This window comes from Marmota flaviventris, chromosome 3 (assembly GCF_047511675.1).
Source record: "Marmota flaviventris isolate mMarFla1 chromosome 3, mMarFla1.hap1, whole genome shotgun sequence".
NCBI lineage: Eukaryota > Metazoa > Chordata > Mammalia > Rodentia > Sciuridae > Marmota > Marmota flaviventris.
In genome coordinates this window covers 72,488,997-72,510,805 of record NC_092500.1, presented here as the reverse complement: position 1 = coordinate 72,510,805, position 21,809 = coordinate 72,488,997, and the positions used below count along the sequence as shown (strand labels likewise).

At 32.8% G+C, this 21,809-nt stretch overlaps 1 protein-coding gene across 1 annotated transcript in view; it reads right to left on the bottom strand.

Moving 5' to 3' along the window:
- The window catches only part of Adamts20 (ADAM metallopeptidase with thrombospondin type 1 motif 20), a 153,269-nt gene that overhangs the window by 84,496 nt on the left and 46,964 nt on the right, over positions 1-21,809 (bottom strand). Inside the window, exons 9-18 of the mRNA XM_027934237.3 lie at positions 20,072-20,218; positions 17,368-17,509; positions 15,136-15,240; positions 8,836-8,981; positions 7,263-7,444; positions 7,025-7,161; positions 6,460-6,577; positions 3,756-3,851; positions 862-1,028; positions 584-713 (exon numbers count right to left, since the gene is read on the bottom strand). Of these exons, the coding sequence (XP_027790038.3) occupies positions 584-713; positions 862-1,028; positions 3,756-3,851; positions 6,460-6,577; positions 7,025-7,161; positions 7,263-7,444; positions 8,836-8,981; positions 15,136-15,240; positions 17,368-17,509; positions 20,072-20,218 (1,370 nt within the window). The remainder of the gene's footprint in view (positions 1-583; positions 714-861; positions 1,029-3,755; positions 3,852-6,459; positions 6,578-7,024; positions 7,162-7,262; positions 7,445-8,835; positions 8,982-15,135; positions 15,241-17,367; positions 17,510-20,071; positions 20,219-21,809) is intronic.

The following is a 21,809-nucleotide window of genomic DNA, read 5'->3' as shown; positions in this document are numbered from 1 at the left end:
GCATTGAACACGGTATTACACAACTAAGCATCCAAAATTAAACATTACACAAAGACTCTAGTCTTTCTATTTGCTGTCCCTACTATAAATTTCTCTGCCATTTCCTCTCTGCTCCTTTCAGTTAATCATGCCACTAGTACAAATATATTTTCCCAGAGCCTGGGAAGGGAAATGAAAGAATGGTTGATATCTCAACACTAAAAGAGGGAGACAGGTTTCTAAGAAAGAGTGTGTGTAGGACAGTAGATGAGAGGGCAGGTAGGAAGTAAGTAAGTTAGAGAAAATTTCTGCAACTGCAAAAAATATATAAAAATAAAAAAGGATAGGGGGGGATGAATGAGAATGTGAAAATGTACCAGGAACAGTAAGTAGAAAGGGGGAGTTTTAAAAACAGGGTCTGTTGAGTAAGAGAAAAAAAAGAGTGAGAGGAAAAGTGAGAAGAAGAAAATAAAACTGTACACTTTTGTATGCCTGTGTGTTATGTTTATGGAAAGGAGGAGGATTCTATAGGCAACCCAACTCGAAGGAATTAAATGATAACAGCATGCACAGTTAAACCCCCATCTCTTTAATACTAACATACCTTGACACATTTTGGTACAGTCTTGCCATGGTCCATGTGCATCCCATGTGAACAGGTCACTCCTCTCCTCCATAGGGATGTTGAAGGAATAGCGTACATCAGGGTTATATAAATTACCCACACATAGCACCTCAATAAAGATATAAAGGAACATACAACTTATAAAAGATACCTTCTTCAGACATAATGTCTATCTTTAATAATAAATGTTAAGCATTTAACCAGTATAGATCACTAACATGATTAAAGTGAAGTCTTACTGACCACTGAAGAGTTACCTGTAAAACAAGTTCTTCTTCCAGTCTATCAGTACTGTTAATTCTTTCAATTGAGTTGTTTGATCCACTGTATTCAAAAATAGCTCCTTGTATGTTTATTTCCTTTTTTGACATACTTACAACAAAATTTCCATTTAAAAGAAAATTCCCTTGGGCATCAGATAAGGCTGTAAAAGGATAAAATATTGCTCATGAAGTCATAAAGCAAACCAAAAGTACAGAAAATGATTTTTTAACTTTTTAAATTAAAATCCTGTTTTGAATTCAAAGAATGGATTGTAAATTCATAGTAAGGATAATATTAAAGAAATAAACCTTATTTTGCTATACTGGGTATCTATTCGGTAAGCAGGTAAACTTTAGCATGTCAGCCAAAGATATTAGAATAAATTCACCCTACATTTTTCTGCCTGAAAGGGTCATCTTCCCCTATGGGGCACAGAGCTTCAGGAGGGATATATAAGAAGTGGTCAGGCTGAATGAAATCATGCCTGAACCAGATAGATCAGCTAAACCAATTGTGGTCATCAGCAGAAGGAGACAAAGAGCAACGGACTGCGGCAACACTCCATTTACACTTGTCTTGGAAAAAATGAATGAAGCTTTAACTCTAGGGTCAATAATCTAAAAGGCAATGCAATGACTACGCTGTTCTCTATACAGCTGTCTCAATCTTTTTGTAAAGTGGCACTCTATCACTGTTGAAATACAAGTGAATATCAGCTTCTCTGAATAATATTCCTATCATCTCCCTCGCTATTCATGCCCTTTCTTGTTCTCTCTCTCCCATTTGATGGGTAATAATATAAGCCCATTAAATACATGCATATTTATTTGTATAATATACACATACCATACAAAACAACAGTATAGTATATATTCATAATTTGTTGCTTTTTAAATTAAAATTGCACGATGTCTACAATAATGTGGTTGTAAAAAGACAAAAGAATTTAGGTATTCAAACAGTTCAACTTAATTAATTACTTTGTGGTGTGACACAAACTTGTAGCTCAGTTTCCTAAACTGCATAATAAAATCAATACATATTTCTGCCTTAACAGGACCTTAATCAGAATCAAATTTGGAAAATGTTTATAAAGTATGTAAATGGTAAAATTTATGCTATTTATTTTTAATTTTCAAGAGAATATATAATATTTAAAACTTTACAATAATAAAACTCTATAATAATCAAGTTCTTCTCTTCTTGTTTTACTAGCATTATACTTCTCAGTGGAACAATAACCTTTTGGGGAAAATGTATTTGACGTCCAGGGAACTGTACCAAAAGCACACAGTTGACTTACAGATAAACTTTATAATAAATACAATACCCCTCTGAAAAAGCAATCTTGAAGGGATTATTGCAAAATCAGTTACATGTTTCTGTGTATATGTGAACCAGCTTAACAGCCTTTATATATTATATTGAATTCAGTGAAGAACAAATAACATTCTATATTTATTTTCTAAAAAAGAAATTCATCTGTGTAGGAATCTGCACTGGATCAAAGGTAGAGAGTCCTATTTAAAGAACCATTGGTTACATTAAATCTAAGGAAAATAAACAAAGCCTTTGTGAGAAAAATTCTACACATTTTGTTACTTTTGATGATGAAATTTCATAAATGTTTTAAAAATCCTTTCTAGTGACTTTATGTTTGTTTTGCTCACTTCAAATCAGACTTTAATATTTGCATTTGCAGTTCTCCTAGAAAGTAACACTTCTAATCTTTTAAACTTGGGAAGAACCTGTGGTTCATTCTCGGGAAGATATAGGTATGTACATTTGGAACCTTAGAGAGACATACTGGATTATTTATCTACAGATACTGTAACATTTTTCTGTATCTATGCACAGGGGTAATATTTTTTAGCAGAATAAAAAAGTTTCAAATAAATGTAAAAGAATAATATATCAAAATATTTACATTTTATTCTCTTGGGGAAATAAATGATTTGCATTTATTAAGATGAAACTCACAAAACACAGAATTAACCACTCTTAAGTGAACAATTCAATAGCAATTAATATGTTCATAATGTGCAACTATCACCTCAATATAGTTCTAAAACTTTTCTATCATCCCCAAAAGATACCTTGCACCCATTATGCAGTTGTTTCCTTTACATTTGATTTTGGTAATGCCAAATGTAACTCCTAGAATAATCTGTTCACAACAGATTCTCATTCCCTGTTATAAATTTTAGTTATCTGGGCCAATATTTCATATTTTATTAATGTGAAGTAGATTATTTCTCTACATTATCACCTATTCTAGCATGGTAAATTACAGGTAAGTCAATTTTTAAGATGTTTTTCTGATGGAAAAGTTTTGTAAAATATCCTTTTCATGTTATAGCTAAGCAAAATTCTCTAAACTTTAAAGCTAATTTCAAAAATAAATGCCAAAAAGTTGCATAATTACTATTAGCTAAAAGGAAGAATTCTCTAAACACACAGGTAACTTTAACTGAACATGCATTTGGTTATCTAAAATATTCTTATGAAGAAAAAAAAACAATTAAAAAACAATTTTTCAGACTGGGGTTGTGGCTCAGTGGTAGAACAATTGCCTGGCAAGGGTTCAATTCTCAGCACCACATATAAATTAATAAATTAAATAAAGGTTTATTGATGACTAAAAATATTTTTAAAAAATACAAAGAAAAACAATTTTTTCAGAATTTTGTTAAAAAAAAGGACATATTTTGTGTAGCTTAAGAAGAACATATGCACAGCGAGTCAGATGACCTAAGCTACATAAGAACTGAAACTACATGTTTGCTCCAGGGATTCTTGTTGCCTTCCAGGAATTCACATCAACCACAGACCTCCATGAAATTGCACACAAACCACATATTGGCTGCTGCTTACTAAAAATGTTTACCAAGGTAATTGTCATCTTCTGGTTTTCCGGAATAGCTGTGCTGAAGAATTTCAATGTTTGTTGCTCCTGTGGGAATCTTTACAATGACATTGTAACCTGAAATATAATTTTATAAATGTTAAATTTCACAAAAGCAGATGTCCTAGAGGACATTACTACTAAATGTATGATATAGTCAGTCTTAATTTCATTTTACCTTTAAAAAATGAAACTGGTCATTCCTTTTGAACCAATACCTTAATAAGTTACTGAGGACTGGAGAAAAGCAGCTGTTATCTAGAAGCATATAGAGTTTCAGATTCTTAAAGTATAACTCTTCCTAATTTTTTATTTCTAAACTTCTTTTATTATCATTATTATTATTTTCAGTACTAGGAAATGAACACAGGGATGCTCTACGCTGAGTTACATCTTCAGTCCTTTTTATTCTTTGAGGCAGGGTCTAAGTTGCTGAGGCTGGCCTGAAATCTTCTTGCCTCAATCTCCCCAGACACTGGAATTACCGGCATGCACCACCATGTCCAGCATAGAATTCTTAACATAGGATAGAATAAAATTAGTATATTAATTGAGCCCCTTAAATGCTCAATTGGGGTATTCATTTTTAAGTGTGACTAATGCATTTAGATTTTCTCCTGGGAAAAATATGAAATTTCAAATGCTATTCACAAATCTGAAAGATATCAATAAAATTGGTCTTTGGTGTGATAATGTTAACAGATAGTAAGCAGCAAATTTCATTGCTAAGAAATAATAATAATGAAGAAAAAGCTCAATCTCTTTCATAAGGTTTTAGTTTGTAGTAAAACCTGGAATCCCTATATTTATTTGCCCCCAACAATCTGGATTCCCTATATCTACCTCCTGCCAAATTCTGCATTGATTTTTAAAAGCCTATTAATAAACTAGCTATGAGAAAAATTAAATGTTTACTGGAAGTAAATGAAAGTAATACCTCTATTGTACAAGACCAAATTCAATAAAGAAGAAAAAAAGAGAATACTATACCAAACATACATTAAACAAGAAAAAAATGTTTTCTTGATACAGAAAAATTCATATTACACAGTTGTCCAAATACTCTCAGGGTAAGTATACAAATGATTATATTCTAGTTACATTAATCTAAGTTTTCACTTGTCCTTTCTTATTAGTATTTTCCCCTACTTAATAAATGAGAGAAATTGTAATTTTTCTCATGCACTAAAATTTTAAAACTTGGGAAAAATTTAGGAAGTAGCAGTTTTATAAAAGCTTAAATTTGTGATCCTGATATCAGATTCCTTTGAATGGTCTTGCAACAGCCTTTTTCTATCTCTTTAAGGCATCCCATTTTAAATATAATGTGATAGATGATTTAAAGAGTCTGCATAAACCATACATACATATTAGTTGTAGATTATAAATATTCAAGAATAAATTCAACTCATCTTCTCTTCACTATAAAATATCCCTGTTCACTACTTCACTATTTATGTCTGCTAGTGCAGTTTTTCAAGAAAGCAAGCTTGAAACATTTCAAAGGCAACAAGATGAAGGTGACCACCAGGGGGCAGAAACGTCGTCAGTGCTATTCAAACCACTGCAAATGACTTCACTTTTCTCCATTTTTTACAAACTGATTAATTCACAGTACAGTTTTTGCAGGTTAACTATTTAATACTAATTTGAAATATGTGGCTTTTCTCCTTAAAAAATATACTTTTCAACAGATTATGCTAAGTATGTGTCATTGATAATAGAAGGAGAACAAATTGTATAGCTTTTGTGAAACAATGAATAAAAAAAAAACAGAAAAATAGTATGTCAAATCATCTAATAACTAATGATCATAAGTACCACTAACATGGGAAAGTATAAAATGTACTACACTTACTGTATAAATAAAAATGTAAATTTTTGAGTTTTAAGTTATACCTCTATAATTGAAGTAATTCATAATAACCCAACACACGTTTAAACACTTATGAACACAATTTAATGCTGAAAAGCATAGTAGTAAATAATACACTTTTACTGTGCAAGGCGAGTTTTAATGTTCTGCTTTTATTTCATAAAAAAGAAAAAAAAATGTTTGTCCAGAAAATTGTAGAATGGAAAATATTTGAGATATTCTCATAACAATTTTGAGTAAAAATGAAATCATGGCCCAATATCAATTATATCTATCATTCAGATACTGCTTGGGAAACCAAATGTGATGATAATTATGATTAAATATTATGTTAATGGTTTCATCCTTCTCCTTCAATCAACATTTTCAATATTGATAACAAAAACAACAGACTGACCAGGTCAGACCAAAAATAGTGTTTCAATGATAATAATTTAGAGCAGGTTTCCTGAAAAATAGTCATAAGTATATACATTTTAGATTACAGGAACAACACTAAAAGCACTTCATTCATTGGGGGACTATTCACAAATTGTGGTCAAATAACACTGAATTTACTTTTTCTCTCATAATGCACCTAATTTATCTTTAAAAATTAGATTTGTCTTGGATGGTGAATTCATGGATTTAAAAGTGCATTTGGTATAAGATGTAATTTTCTCATATTTAGGAAGTATTTCTTTCACAATCATTTTGAACTAAGAGTATGGAGTACACAAAACAATAACCAAGTGTTACTATTATACCTTCATTATATACTCACTACTAGATCAAGTAAAAGGGAAAACTTGAAGCAAATACACAGCTTACCATAATGGGCACTGTTGAAGACACCTGCCATTGTCCTGCATGAAGAGTTATCTCCACCACACACTCCACATTTGTCTCTCTTGGCCTTGGAGTTTAACACATGATCACAGCCAGCTTGCTTCAAAACACAATTAGTACAATTAAGACACTCCTTGAATGTATGTAAGAAATGAGAGCCAGACGGCTAGAGAGAGGGTTTAACAAAGATGTTGACTAAATGTCACCATAGAAGGTCACAATCGAAGTAGCAAAAGTAGTTTACAACCTGTATGAATGTATGTTCTACCATTTTAGGAAGCTCACATCATCTTTATCCTGATTCTGAATAGCACAAGCTAACCAGAATCAGCAAACTTAGTGCTTTATGAGTCATTATTAAATGACAGAGAATTGCCTAGTAACAAATTAATCATATTCCTATAGATAGCATAATATAAAAATTACTTTATTGGAATTCATAAGAATGTACCATGAAGCAGCAAAAGAAATATTTGGTTAGAGAAATAGAAAAAAAACTATTGTTATTAAATCACTATACATGTATAGAAACTTCTAGTTTACTTACCCGACACAGGCCTTGAACACAGATGTCATTGGTTTCAGTTCCACAAGGGGTACCATCAGCAACCCTATCCTTCAACTGGTAGAAGTTAGTGGTTCCAGCAACCCGACAATAGAGCTTACAACGATCTTTTATGGCAACTGTAAAAATTTTAAAAAGTCAATTTGGGGGTGTACAATAATAAAGCCATGTGTTCTAAGGTCTCAAAAAAATTTACACTAATGACATTATAAATACTTACTCCCACTGTACTTTGGAAGCCACCTCACATTAGGGGAAAGACCATTGATGTTGAAATGTTTACCATCAAAATCAGAGCACTGCTTCTCTCGAAAGTCTTGCTTGCCTTTTGGACATGAATCAGTGTTACATGATCGAAATTTCATCCTGCGGCCCACACAGTACTTTCCTCCGTTTCTTGGCCTAGTCAAATTCATTACATTTTAAAGCACATCAGTACAACATTATTTCTGCCATTTACTTCTATAATTGTTCCATTCTTTTCCAGGATCAGGAAAACCACTGATGTTCCACTAACATAAGTTTTTAAATGGAAGTATGTAAAGGGGATTTTTAAGCAATTCTCTGGCTAATAACTATAAAAATATCTACCTTCACATGGATGCTGAGGCCTGGAAGGCAGAACTAACAAAAAACTAATGATGCATATAAACGAATTAGAATAAACAAATTAATTTAAAAAAAAACTGATAGACTTTTTTTTTAGTTGTAAATGGACACAATACCTTTATTTTGTTTATTTAGTTTTTTTGTTTTGTTTTGTTTTTAATGTGGTGCTGAGGATCGAACCCAGTGCCTCACGCATGCTAGGCAAGTGCTCTACCACTGAGCCACAACCCCAGACCCTCATAATGAACTTTTTTTGTAAAACATCAAAATGGATGTTTTACTTTCTGAGGGAAAAAAAAGACATGTAATAGCCAAAGACAATAAAAAAGGAAGACAGCATGTTCAAAAGGAAGTATATGTGCATCTCCATCATGTATATACTTCTTCTCACTCAGTTCAAGGAGTTTCATGGTATCAATCTATATCCCTCTCTATTTCAACTTAATGCTGGAAAATAAAAACTCTTCAGAATTTTAGAATATAAATATTTTTAGTATAATGTAACTATTCTAAAGTTCAAATGAATTTAGATTTTATTTAGAGTATGTCACATTTCTGCATTAAAATGCTTTTAATAAGACATTGAAAGAATGTCACATTGATTGCCAAATTATATATCATACATACAACAGAAACTTTCCTTTAAAAAATCTTTATGAGCTCTCTAAGCTCTTTTATATATTTCAATGAGGGGGGGGATATGTTTACTTATTCAGCTAAATACAATGATGCATCTATAACATGAGCAGAGAATGAAAATGTGACACATAAAATTATATAAGACAATAAAAACTGCCAACCAAACTATAAATTTTCTCCAAAAGAGCCAAAACTAAGTGAAAGGATTCAGGACTTTTCATTAGAAATACAGTAAATGTGAAAATGCCAGTGTAACTGTCATTCATATTCAAAAATATTTCCTAACTGATATCAAATCAGAAAACAAATTTAAAAAAAGAAGAAAATGATTCTGTATCAGTTCCGATTATAAAATTTTATCTATTTATGTTTTTAAAAGTCTGAATCTACAAAGATATATAGCAATATGGTTAAAATATTCCAGAAGTTTTCTGAATCTCAGAAACTTACAGACTGACCTCCAGTTTTAGAAGTGAATGAAACTGGTGTTTACTTTCTGGTGCCTTGAGTTAATCTTAATTTACAGTGACATAAAAAAGACATACTCAGGATGATTACAGAGCCTGGCTGTGCTTTTGATTCCACCTCCACATGTTCTTGAACAAGAACTGTAAGGTCCCCATGGTCCCCATTCACCATCTACAGGTCGTGTCTCCATTTCTTTGTTTACACACAGCCCATGGCGGCAGTGCTACAAAAATAAGACACACAGAGAGAAATGACTCATGTATATCTAGTTGGAACATCACAGTTATTATAATAATATTATCAAGATTAATAGAAGGACAATATACAATTTAAAGTAAACCACTATTAATTCAGAAATAGGATTACATTTGACAACAACTTATGAATATTTCCTGTCTACTGAGTAACCATAATATCTGTGGAATGCAAAAAGAATCTCTTCCCTTTGAGACTTAGAGGCTCACTGGAAAAAAAAAAAAACATAGTAAAATGGAAAATGATGTTTTTTAAAAAGAAGTAACAAATATTAGTTTAATACTGCATATGTTCACGGTTTCATTATTTTATTCCAAGATATCAATCCTCTTTCCCACTCTTTTAGATAACTTTCTACATCTCATTCATCTTCTCAGATGACCTTGCTTCTTACTTTCATTGATAAAACAGAAACTTAGAGAAGAATCTGACCACAATTCCCTCCTACTCCTTCTATCCAACCAACAGCATCTGTACCCAGATACTCTTCTTTGTCATCTATTTGTGCACATGAAAACTCTATGATACTAAAAGAAGTCAATCCCTCCACCTGTGCCCTTATCCCCATCTCTTCTCACTACTTAAAACATTACTCTAGCAATTCTCCCTGCCATCTGTCTTATATCATCATTGGTTGGTGACAGCTAATCAAGGTGTCCATGCACCGAAATCAGTCTTTACCAGTTTGGTAAGCACAGAACTGAGAGTTTAGAAACATTTTTTTAGGCACATGATGCTGGAGACCAAACCTAAATCTTGCACATGGTATGCAAGTGCTCTACCACTGAGCTATTTACCCAGCCCCGCTTTTGAAACTTTTATAAGATTCTAATAGAATAAGTTTGTTTATTGAAGTAAATAATTTGAAAATTGGCTTGCATTTATTTTTTAAATGTGTTAAAATACACATAAAATTACTATCACAACCATTTTTATGTGTACAGTTCAGCAGTATTAAGTATATTCACCATGTTGTACAAGCATTCTCCAGAACTTTTTCATCTTGTAAATCCCCACACCCATTGACAACTCCCATTTATCCCTCCTTTTGCCTCCTGGTAGTTACCATTCTACTTTTTACTGTTATGAATTTGACTATTTTGGACACGTCTTATAATGAGAATCACATAGAATGTCTTTCTCGACAGGCTCACTTCACTTGGCATAATGTTGCTAAGAACCATGTTGTTGCATGTATCAGAACATCCTTCATTTTAAAGGACTATTAGAATGGAATATCATTCCTTTGTAAATTTCCATATATTAGCCCATTTGTACAAGGCTCTAATTCTCGATATTATTACATTGGCAATTAAATTTCAACATGAATTCTGGAGGAATACACATTCAAATCATACCATATGTATATATAGCATTTCATTTACCCATCTCCCCATCCATGCACTCTTGGGCTATTTCTACCTTCTGGCTGTTGTTAATAATACTGTGATGAATATAGATGTACAAATATCCCTTCAAGATCCTGCTTTCAATTCTTGGGAATTTAGTCCCACAAGTAGAATTCCTGGATTATAAAATGACTCTATTTCTAATTTCTTCAAGAAAGGCCATACTGTTTTCCACAGAGAAATTTGGAATACACTTCTATTTTCTCTTTTTCATTTTATCTTTCTAGTTATAATAATTTTTATTTTATATAAAAGTACCAGTTAATAAATAACCAGAAATTTTGAACAAAAGAATACAATCTTTTACTACAGATAGTTTGAGAAGTACTTCATTAGATCATTCCCATTAACATACACACTTCAAAACAATGGCAACAACGAAATCTTTCTTAGCTCTCACTTCCTTCACCAGCTCCAGTACTTTTCTCCAGTCTTATTATTGACTAACGCTCTCTGCCTATGTTCTCATAACATCACCCCAGCCAGGCTTTCATGGCCTTCATGAAATAGGCCTTCATGGCCTATTTCTGCATGAACCTGCTCAGGTTTAGGTCATGGATGTCTTTGCACTGCTATAACCAAGGGTCAGTTTTCATTCTCTGTCTTCTTTGATTTACCAGCAATATGTGACTCAGTTAATCACTCTTCCTATTTGATATACTTCCTTTCCTCTTGGTGTCCAGGACCATCCTTAGTCTTGGAATATGCTTGGTTTTCTTTCTTCTTTAATAATGAATCCATCACAAGTATCTTCTGCTATTTTTAATTTGTCTTTGTGTTCTCTTAATATTGGAACCAATAGCATCTGTACACAAGCTGCTTGCTCGTGTTTAATTGATTTTCTAAAAAACATTTCAAAAGGAATCTGGAAATCAAAATCCTGCCTCTCCCCCATCAAAACCTGCTTCTCCTGAATTGATCTAAGTTGTTCAGTGAGAAAGCTAGTCATCCTGCCTCTTCTTCCTCATCAAATTGTCCACATCAGAAACATTAGCAAATGCTCTGGTTACTTTTAAATACATCAAGAATTGAACTTTCTTCAACCTTGCTGCTCCCACTCTGGCTTGAGCTACCAGTGTCTATCACCTCTGTCACTGCAATAGATACCCTGCTTCCATTCCTCTTCTCTACTGTTTAGCCTCAACATGGTTGCCAGAATGATCCTTTTTAAAACCAGTTCTTAAATTAATTAAGTCAAATCAGATGATGACTCTCCTCAAATCCTTCAATTACTTTACTTTATGTAAACACTAAGTTCTTACAGTGTCTTCAAGGCTCTATATAATATTTTGCCAGTTAGTTCCTCCAAGTCTCACTCTCTTCACTTTACTCCAATGGTAAGGTGCTCTGTGATCTGCACTGAACACTCCAGGTTTCTCTAGAATTAGCAGTTGAGCTGTTCTTTGTTTGAAACTTGATTATCCCAGATATCCTCACAGCTAATCCCCTTACCTTCTTTAAGAGAGCTCATTTGGCAAACTTCATGAAGCTCTTCCTTGACCACTAGATTTTGCATTGCAATCTATCTTCTCCTACTAGAAAACTTCCGTCTTCTTCCTGCTCTGCTTCTCTTGTCTATGGCATTGATTAGTTTCATGGCACTATTATATATTAATTATTCATAATATTTCTAATTTGTTCCTGGAATGTAAACTCTGGGAAAGCAGGGAGAGCATCTGTTTTATTTGCTTATATATCTTTAGCACTGAGAACACCCTTGAAAAATCTTTGTTGAATGAAATAATCCTATTCTTAATTTTATCAGCAGAAAAAAAATTGCTTTGTGCCTTCCATTAGAACAAATTACCTAATAGCATAAGGCTGTTAGAGGTAAACAAAAACAAAGTATCAGAATAGACTGTATTATGTACAAGTGCATTTTGTGGGAATCTCCCAGAAACAATTAAAATAATCCTCATGTTCTCATGTGTGTTCTCTCTCTCTCTCTCTCTCTCTCTCTCTCTCTCGATATAGATATCTATAAATATCTATAGATAACATATATACAAACATATACACACATACATACAAATACACATACATACATAATTACATATAAAGAGAGAATATAGCATAAAAAGATAGGTTATACTATTCATCATGTAGTACAATTAACTCATATTCAGATGGATTCACAATGGCTTCACACAAATTGCTTTACTACCAAAAGTAACACAGACTCATTTTTTAGACAGTCACAAAATAAAGGAACTAAAGGAAAATGTTATGACACAATTTATTTATTTATAATGTCCCACCAATTAGAGGTTCATTTAATACTGAATAGAGATAACATATAGGGTTCACTATTTTTAATAAATATATAAAGAGAATGTATATCTGTCATGCCCCACATGTTGCAACCTAACTGCCATCTCTGTTTTTTAATCTTCACTGGCTTTAAAATACATCTCATTATCTCATCACTTTGACCTAGAATCCCAACCATGCCCACCTTTCGATCTCATACGGGAAATATCCAAATGGCTATTCAAATGGCTAGTAAGCAAATAGAATGATGCTCAAGATACATAATAATCAGGGTAATGCAATTAAAGTCACAATGAGGTTTCATTTTGTACTTAATTAAATTGGCTAATTTTTTTAAAAGATTATCAATATCAAAATCTAGAAAGAAATGCAGAGCAACTGAAACTTTCTACATTGAGATAAGTGCAGTGTTGCACATACTTTGGAAAATGGTTTGGCACTTTCTTATGAAGTTAAACACATGCTTATCCTATGACCCGCAAGTCTATCCCAAGAGAAACACAAACATGTCTACAAGGAGACTTGCACAGAGATGCTCATAGAAGCTTTGTTCATAACAGCCCCAAGCCAGAAAGGATCCAAATCTTATAGACAGGAGGGTAGGTAAATTATGTGCATTTGGACAGCTGAATTTCACTTCCATATAAAGGAACAAGTGCTGATGCACCCAAGAATGCGGATGAAGCTCAAAACATTATGTTGAACAAAAGAAGCCTGATCCACCCTCCCCGCAAAATCTACACTGTTTCCACTTACACTAAGATCAAGAACACGCAAATTAATCTGTAGAGATAGAAATCAAAACAAGAGGTTTCTTTGGAGAGACAGGAAATGATCCAGAAACAGGGGAGACTGAACTTTTCAGAGTGATAGGAGTGTTCTAATTTTAAGGGAGTTCTAATTTTGATTGGGATGTTGGCATTTGTATTTGTTAAAACCTATCAGACCATAAACATAAGATCTATGCATTGTACTCATATGCCTCTGTTTCAAAAAATAATGTTTATGCTCAAATTGAATTAGGCTACCCAATAAATTACCTATAAATAGTAGATCCCCATTTTGGCCACACGACATTAGTCCTAAAGATTCATGACATACAGTAAACTGAAAGTTTGCTAAGGAACAGAATAAGGTCCAATCCCAGATTGAATCAGGTGAACATCTTGGAGAACATTTCTTATTTAGTGGTCCAATAATCAATAGCCCAACATCCTCACTTCTAAAAGGTCTTTGTCTCTGCTCAACCTCAGAGTCAGTAACTCTCACAAATACAACCATTTCCCTCAAAAAGTCACTTACAGAGGAAATGAGAGGAAAAAATATAAAGTTATTTAAAATAATTCTTACCCCCTAAATAAAAATACCATACCAATTAAAAATCAAATTTTAAGATTCAGTGCTAGTTAAACTGAAAAATTCCATTAAAACTTTGATCCTAAAATTATAAAATGAGAATTAGAGTGTTACATCATTTCCATGAGTACTTCAGCTACTACATAAATTACTGAAGTTCCACATAAAACTTTAGTAATCAGTTATTTGTGATGTGAGCAACAGTCATAGGAAACACATGCCTTTTGGTGGAAAAGTGATTCCAAAGAAAAACAATAGCTGGTATAAGCATTTCCATAAAGCAACAGGTGGGAAAGATGCACTTTTAGCTACTGAATGGACTTTAGTTTTGAAAAGCGTTCAATCTTTGTCCAAGGTAAATGTAAGAAAGGGGCAACATTAACCAACTCATTGCCAAGGAAATGTTTTGTCTATATGAGGGAGTCAGAAAAGACTACCACACCAAAACCTAATATAGACAACACTCTTTGCTAAATCTGAAAGAACATGACTTTATCTTGGAGCATAAAGCACAATTTGACATCAGCCCCACCTAACATTTCCTTATCATGTTGAAACTTATCATTCAACACTGTATTGACAGATTTAGATGACTTCATGAGTTATGTTAGAATAGTAAACAAGTAGTTTGGTAGGCAGTTATTTTAGGGGCATAATGTATTTTAATACATGTAAAACCACAAAGATTTGAAGACACCACTTAACACATTCAATTATACTTGACTGAATTTTATGGGTATAAAATGTATGTAATGGAAACATCTTTAAATATGGGGGATTTGCTGAAAGGTTAGGTTCTTGACGTCTGTATTAATTTTAATAAAAATACTATTATATGTGTGTGTGTGTGTAATTATATGATGATTAAATCTAACTTTAATATTCATCTGCTACATGCTGAAAAAAGGGTAAAATTGAACATTCAATTCAGCCGACAATGTGTACATCCAAAAAACATGGCAATAACATTAATTCAACCAGCTAAACAAAAATTGACAGCAAGTAATGAACAGAGTACTGAAATGCAGAGCAATCACATCCTTGGATAAACTCTTGATACAAGACTCACCCTTTGAGAAAACCTACCATCCCAGGACCACAGTTTGTTCCATCTGCCAGTGGCATGTGTTGAGTGCGACAGCCCTTGTGAATTCCTTCTGCACTTGTGCACCATAGACGCCGGCATTGTCTCTGCAGAGAAACCAAAGGCAGGCAATCAAGCGTAAGCATATGATCACCCAGACCAATTCAGTATAATGCATATCATAAGTTGATCCTATCTATTTCCTAGTTTCAAAGTCAAAGCTGGAAATGGTTACCAAACATCCTTACAAAGTAAGTTCTAGTCATTGTTTTTCCTCTAAGCACAAAAAAATGGCAACATTTACTTTTGAAGAAAGGTTAAATTTTATTCATTGATGAACAATGGGAGAAACGAACTGGAGTATAAATATTAAAATTTACATGAGACATTTTTCTTTCTTGACGAGATATTTTTCTAAAGGGACTTTTTGTTGCTAAATGTTATTCATAATGAGTTTCCAAAAAGTCCTTTTTGATATAGTGGTGGAATGTATGAATAATGTGCATAAAATGCTGTATAATGTACTGAAGTTTCCTATTTTGTGAATATAATGCATACTTTAAATTTTTGAACAAAGGGTTCTGAAGTTTGCACAAGAAATTAAAATCCCTGCAGGGCCATAGGGTATATACTCAAAATAATTCCTTTCTTTTTCTGAATTTAAACTTGAAGTTTATCTAGAGTCTAAATCAGATCAGGAAGCAATGTATATTTTATAATGAAATATTAAGAAAATCTTTCCTCCTGCACGGTAAATGTTTAAAGGCTTATTAATATTTTTTATTATGAATTTAGGGTTTTAGGAATTATATTCCTATGTGTAATGAGATTTGCATGTCCCTACTTTCACTGTTAACTGACTTATCCATGCATTCATTCAATATTCAATAAGCATTTATTTTGGCACAGCCATTATTGTTGCAGATCCTGAACTGGACACTGAAAATATAAGTCGAGAATCCCATATCTGAAATGCTTGGAAATAGAAGTGCTTCAGATCTTGTATATTTTCAGGTTGTGGAATACTGGCACATATACAATAAGATAAATTGGGGATGGGACCCAAGCCTAAACAAAACTTCATTTGTTGCATATGCACTTTATATACATAGCATGAAGGTAATCCCTTTTACATTATTTTTAGTGCACTTGTGTTTTGACTAGGACACATATGAGATTGGATGTGAACTTTTCCATTTGGGGTATGACATCTATATTCAAAAACTTGGGGCATTTCAGATTTAGAATTTTTGGATTAGGGATGCTCAACCAGTATGTATGTGTTTAAATGAATAAATAAGTCTGCATTTCTGGACCAATGAGCCTCACAATCTAGGAAAGCAAAAATCAATTTGGCAAAGTTGTACAAAGGCATGAAGAAAGCAAAGTGCCTACTCTGCTTGGCAAAATGAGGCATGGATCTGCAAAAGCAGTGATATTGATTATAAACTACCTCCTAGGGCTGGGGATGTGGCTCAAGCGGTAACGTGCTCGCCTAGCATGTGTGCGGCCCAGGTTCGATCCTCAGCACCACATACAAACAAAGATGTTGTGTCCGCCAAAAACTAAAAAATAAATATTAAAAAATTCTCTCTCTCTCTCTCTTTAAAAATAAATAAATAAATAAATAAACTACCTCCTAAATTTACCATAAAGTAAAAGAAAATCATAATTAGAGATCCAGTAACAAAAGTGTTAGGATCATTTATTTTAATGGAAACTAAAAGAAAATACCATATTAAAATCCTCAAAGTAAATGATAAAGTAACAGCTTAGTGAAAAATAAGTTACAACTTTAATTCTTCTGTATTTGACTCTATGTAAAAGAAAATGTAGTATATGTTAGATTCCTGAGGCCTTTAAAAAAAACTCAATATCAAAACATCTACATTTCCCCTCACCCCCAAAAAATATCATTTGAAAATAAATATTTGAAGACTTTTAATTTTAAAATTTTACTACTACTCTAGGGCTCAAATTTCTAAATGAGAGTATTTTGCAGGAATCTGTGAGAATTAACAAATTTTAAGTATCTCACATAGTACCTGGTAAACAATAAGAACTCAACTAGTTTTAGTTTTTTATTTTTACCCACTTTCTTCCAAATTCCAGATTTTTCAGAGATTTAAAGACAGTTGTTCTCTTCCATTCAAGAGAATAAACATAAATTTTGAAATATATACTAACTATAACTTTACGGTAGTTCTTGAACAAAGGGACAGAATTTTTCTTACCAAATAAGGACACACTTGTGATCCAGGACCAAACATAAGCTCACACTGTTTGTTTACATCATACATTAACCCAGGCAGTTGTGAAGACAGGTCATATATTCTTCCATTCGGTTTATCAAGAAGGCATTCTCCATGGCCAGTGCTGTACCAATGACAGAAAATAACATGTTGTGAATGCAAGTGGATACATTTCAGTACCACATTCATCACATTTGCTGTTGTTCTTACACTTTCAAGAAGAATATTTTCCATAATTTAAAAACCAATGCATGTCAACATGCATAAGACAGCCTCACAGTTTACAAGGGATTTTTAGTATGATTGTTTGCGCTTGATTCCCAAGTTGCACAATACAAAAATAAAAAATAAAAAATAAAAATAAAAAATAGGCTGGGAATGTAGCTCAGGGTAGAGAACTTGCTTCAATATACAAGACCCCGGGTTCAATCCCCAATACCACACAAAAAAAAATTTAATGACAAGAAATAAACATAAATTCATTGCAATATAATTTATATCACAAAGTTGGGTCTACTTTGCTATCCAGTAGTAATGTCTTAAATATAATGTCCAAACTGTCAAAATGTGGAAAAAATAAAAATTAGTTTTCAAATCATTTGAGAGCACGGTTTTAGTTCTAAACCAACAAAAAAGGAATTTCAAGAAGTCTCATGCTATCTCCAAGTTTCATGTTTCTCAAGGAGAGAGAGCACAGCACAGTCAAGGTCACTGGCTTTGGGAGCTTACATTTTGGTGCCACCACTTCCTAGAATACTTAATCTCCCTGAGCCTGGGTCTCCTTATCTCTGAATTGAGAGTGGTAATGTCTTGTCATTTACTATTAGAGTATAGTCACATGCCACATAACAATGTTTTAGGCAATGATGGGCCTCCTATGAGATAGTGGTGCCATTAAGATTAGAACAGAGCTTAAAACTTCCTGATGCCCAGTGACATCATAGCTGTCATCATGTTGTAGTGTAACACATTACTCACACGTCTGTGGTGATGCTGGTGTGAACAAACCTACTGCACTGACAGTAGTATAAAAGTGTAGAACATGCAACTATGTTCAGTATATCATACTTGATAATAAGTGGTTTTATGTATTTACTATACTACACATTTCAATCTTTATTTTAGTATACTCCTCTTTATAATAAAATTTACTGTGAAACTCTGCTGTTATGCTATCAACAGCCTGACATTATATTCTGTTTACTGTGTTTCTTGATTACATCAAGGTTACATTTAGTGAATGACCTGCATCATACAGGTTTGAGAAAACATGTTCTAAGATGTTGACACAATGATGAATTGTTTAGTGAGGTACTTCTCAAACTGTATCCCCATCACTAAGGAATGCATGATTATACATGATATATTTAAATTACTTAGAAAAACAGTAAATAGCATGGGAAATATGTATGTCACTCCTTTTTTTATGAAATGCCCAATCTATAGAAAACTCTGTGAAAATGTTCAGCTACTTCAACTGTGCTAAAAGCAATAATTCATTCCACTGTAATAATAATTAAAAGAAATATTTTTGGAAACTTTTGCTGGCTAAAATGGCATTTTAATTTTTCAATAAAATGAACATGTATAAAATCTCCATTGAAGAGAATAAAAATATTATTCGTTTCTGAAAAAAAAGCACACTCAGTGGTATTTTTAATCAATACATTAGTTAATCATAGAAAAAAGCTAGATGAACTATGTACAGATCAGAAATTATATGTTGGGCTTTTAAATTAAATTCCCATATAAAGATAAATGATTCTCTGCTGGTTGTAATTATAGGTCATACTTATGAACATACATTCTAAAGCAAAGTTAACTAATTCCCATAGTTTTCATCAAGAGAAAGGTAGCTATAGAAAATACTAACACTGTTAAATTGGTGATTAGACTGTATATAACAGTAGAAAAAATAAAGGAGCAATGCATTTATGAGAAAAGATTTTCTGTAAAGAGCTTAGGTTTGCATTTGGTTAAGTTTCAGTGATAGAAACACCATTTAGATGAAAATAAAAAAGTGGAAAGTAGAGAAAATTGGCAGAAGGTAAATGAGAAGGCAAGAAAACTTTATCTGCCTCCTCTCTTCAGAGTTAGAAAGGGCCTCCAGAAGAGTATGCAAAGTTGGAGGCTCCACGTCTCTGTGCCTGTTCACAGCTACATTAACTGTGTAACTCATAATTGACTTTAGAACTATTCTCTGTTCTTTAGGAGCATCCAAACTTCATCCATTCAACTCCTCCCAAAATATGACTAATAACTTCTGAAAAACTCAAAAGCACATAAGAAGCTGTGATTGCCATTAAGTTTCTCCCAATTAGAGTTTTCATCATAATAAAGAGTTCAAATAAAAAACATGACAGGTAGGTATGAACTACAATAAAAATATTTTTTAAAAGGAGAGAAATTATATGTATATACATGCTTTTCTTTTTTTAAATATCCATTTGTGCAGTGAAAGTAAGCTTAAGTCTAAACAATGAAAAACAAATTTTTCATAATTTAAAGTTGGGGCCATTACATGATAATGATGTTTAATTCCAATTTCTTTGCATTTAAAACTATCATCATGTGGAACATTAAATCTAAAAATAAAAACATGAATTAAAGAATACACCTTTCATATCTCGTAATCTAGTAGTAAATAACCAATTACTCAACTAAAGAAATATAAATTCAGACTTACTCTAGGAATTCAGTGATGTATTTCTGACTACATTTTGACCAGGTCCAAGGACTCGTGTGGTAATTTAAAGTTGGGGCCATTACATGATACTGATGTTTAATTCCAATTTCTTTGCATTTAAAACTATCATCATGTGGAACATTAAATCTAAAAATAAAAACATGAATTAAAGAATACTATCAAAAATAAACACAACATTCGTAACATATCTCATATTTATACTATAATATAATGAAGAAATATATTAATCTGATTATATTGGATTTTTTTCACTCTTGATCACTCCATAAGGCAGTATAATTTCATGTTTGGAAGCACAGGATTTCTGAGAAGCACTAGATTATACCTGTGATCAGCTGCACTGTCAACTTGGCATCTGAGTCTAAACAATAAAAATATTTGGAATCTGGCTCACCTCCTCACAACACAAGCATAGCATTCACATAAAAATGCCTGCAGGTTTCAACAAGGATATCCTAGAGATACATGTGGACATATTAGGTAAGGCGATACCCCATTAACATTCTAGGTCTTTGAATGTTCATACAGTATCCAAAAGACTTCTTTAATCCCTGACTCCAAATCATTCTATACTATTCATCTGTATTATATGAAACAACCTAACTACTGTTTCTGCTCTACAATTATTAAGTAAAATGGATTGAATTAGAATAATAAAAAATTTCCAAAGGACAACCAATACTTCACAGTGATAGCAAAAATATTAAATATTAAGCAGGTTAACCACAAGTCCTACACTCTTTTACAGACTCAAGTAGAAACCCAAGTTTAGAAGAATCACCAAAATCGCCTAATTCAGGTTTTTGCATGCTGAGACTTGTATTTAAAACACTGTTTCAATTGAACTACTTACCCATATTCTAGACACCTAAAGTTTCTAAGGAAGAAAAGAAATTCTAAGCACTCTTTGAGAGAAAGGCTTCTATGACTTGTCAGCTTTGGAGACTAGCAAATGGTACTTCCTACTTGTTGCTGCAATACTTCAACAGTCTGTAGGTGCTCTCTTCAACAAACTTACAAAACTGGCTAAGACATAACTATGCTAAAAGGGAACTGAAAAGGTGCTAGTTAACTAAAAATTATGTCCATTTCAAATTTTTCTACATAAAAGCTCTAATGACATCTTGAGGAATAATCAGAAAAAAATGTGATAAAACTACAGGAGGTAATTCAGCCTCAGTTTCTTATTAGCAAAGTAACAAAAGAAACTTCAGGATATACTCTGGGGGTACAGTTGAAATCGTTTTTCAGAGGATGAGTTGTAGGGCTTTCTGATTTTTAATGGATGCTCAAAAGACATCATGGGAAATCATGGCCTCCATTCTTACAGCATAGAGTCCCAGCAGAATTTTAGTAAAGCAGGAATAGATAGCAGAATCACAAATTTTTATGAGAAAATATAGAGTGTTGGGGGGGGGGCTTTAAAAATATTTTAACAAATAGAAATTTCCATGGGCTATGTCCACTGTTGAGACTCTGAACTATAAGAGTAAGAAATTGTGTGCGATTTCCTCAGCACCAGGAGCCCCTGCAGGCCTTCCCATAAGATGGTATTTGGACAATACTTGGTCATGTATAGGGTAACAAGGAATAGAGGCAAGAAATGCTCGTCATGTAATCCAATAAAGTAAATCAAATAAAAGAATTGTCAAGTTCTAGTTCTTTGCTAAGTCTGTTGATTTATACAGTCTGTTTGACCTAACAGAACACAAAAGAG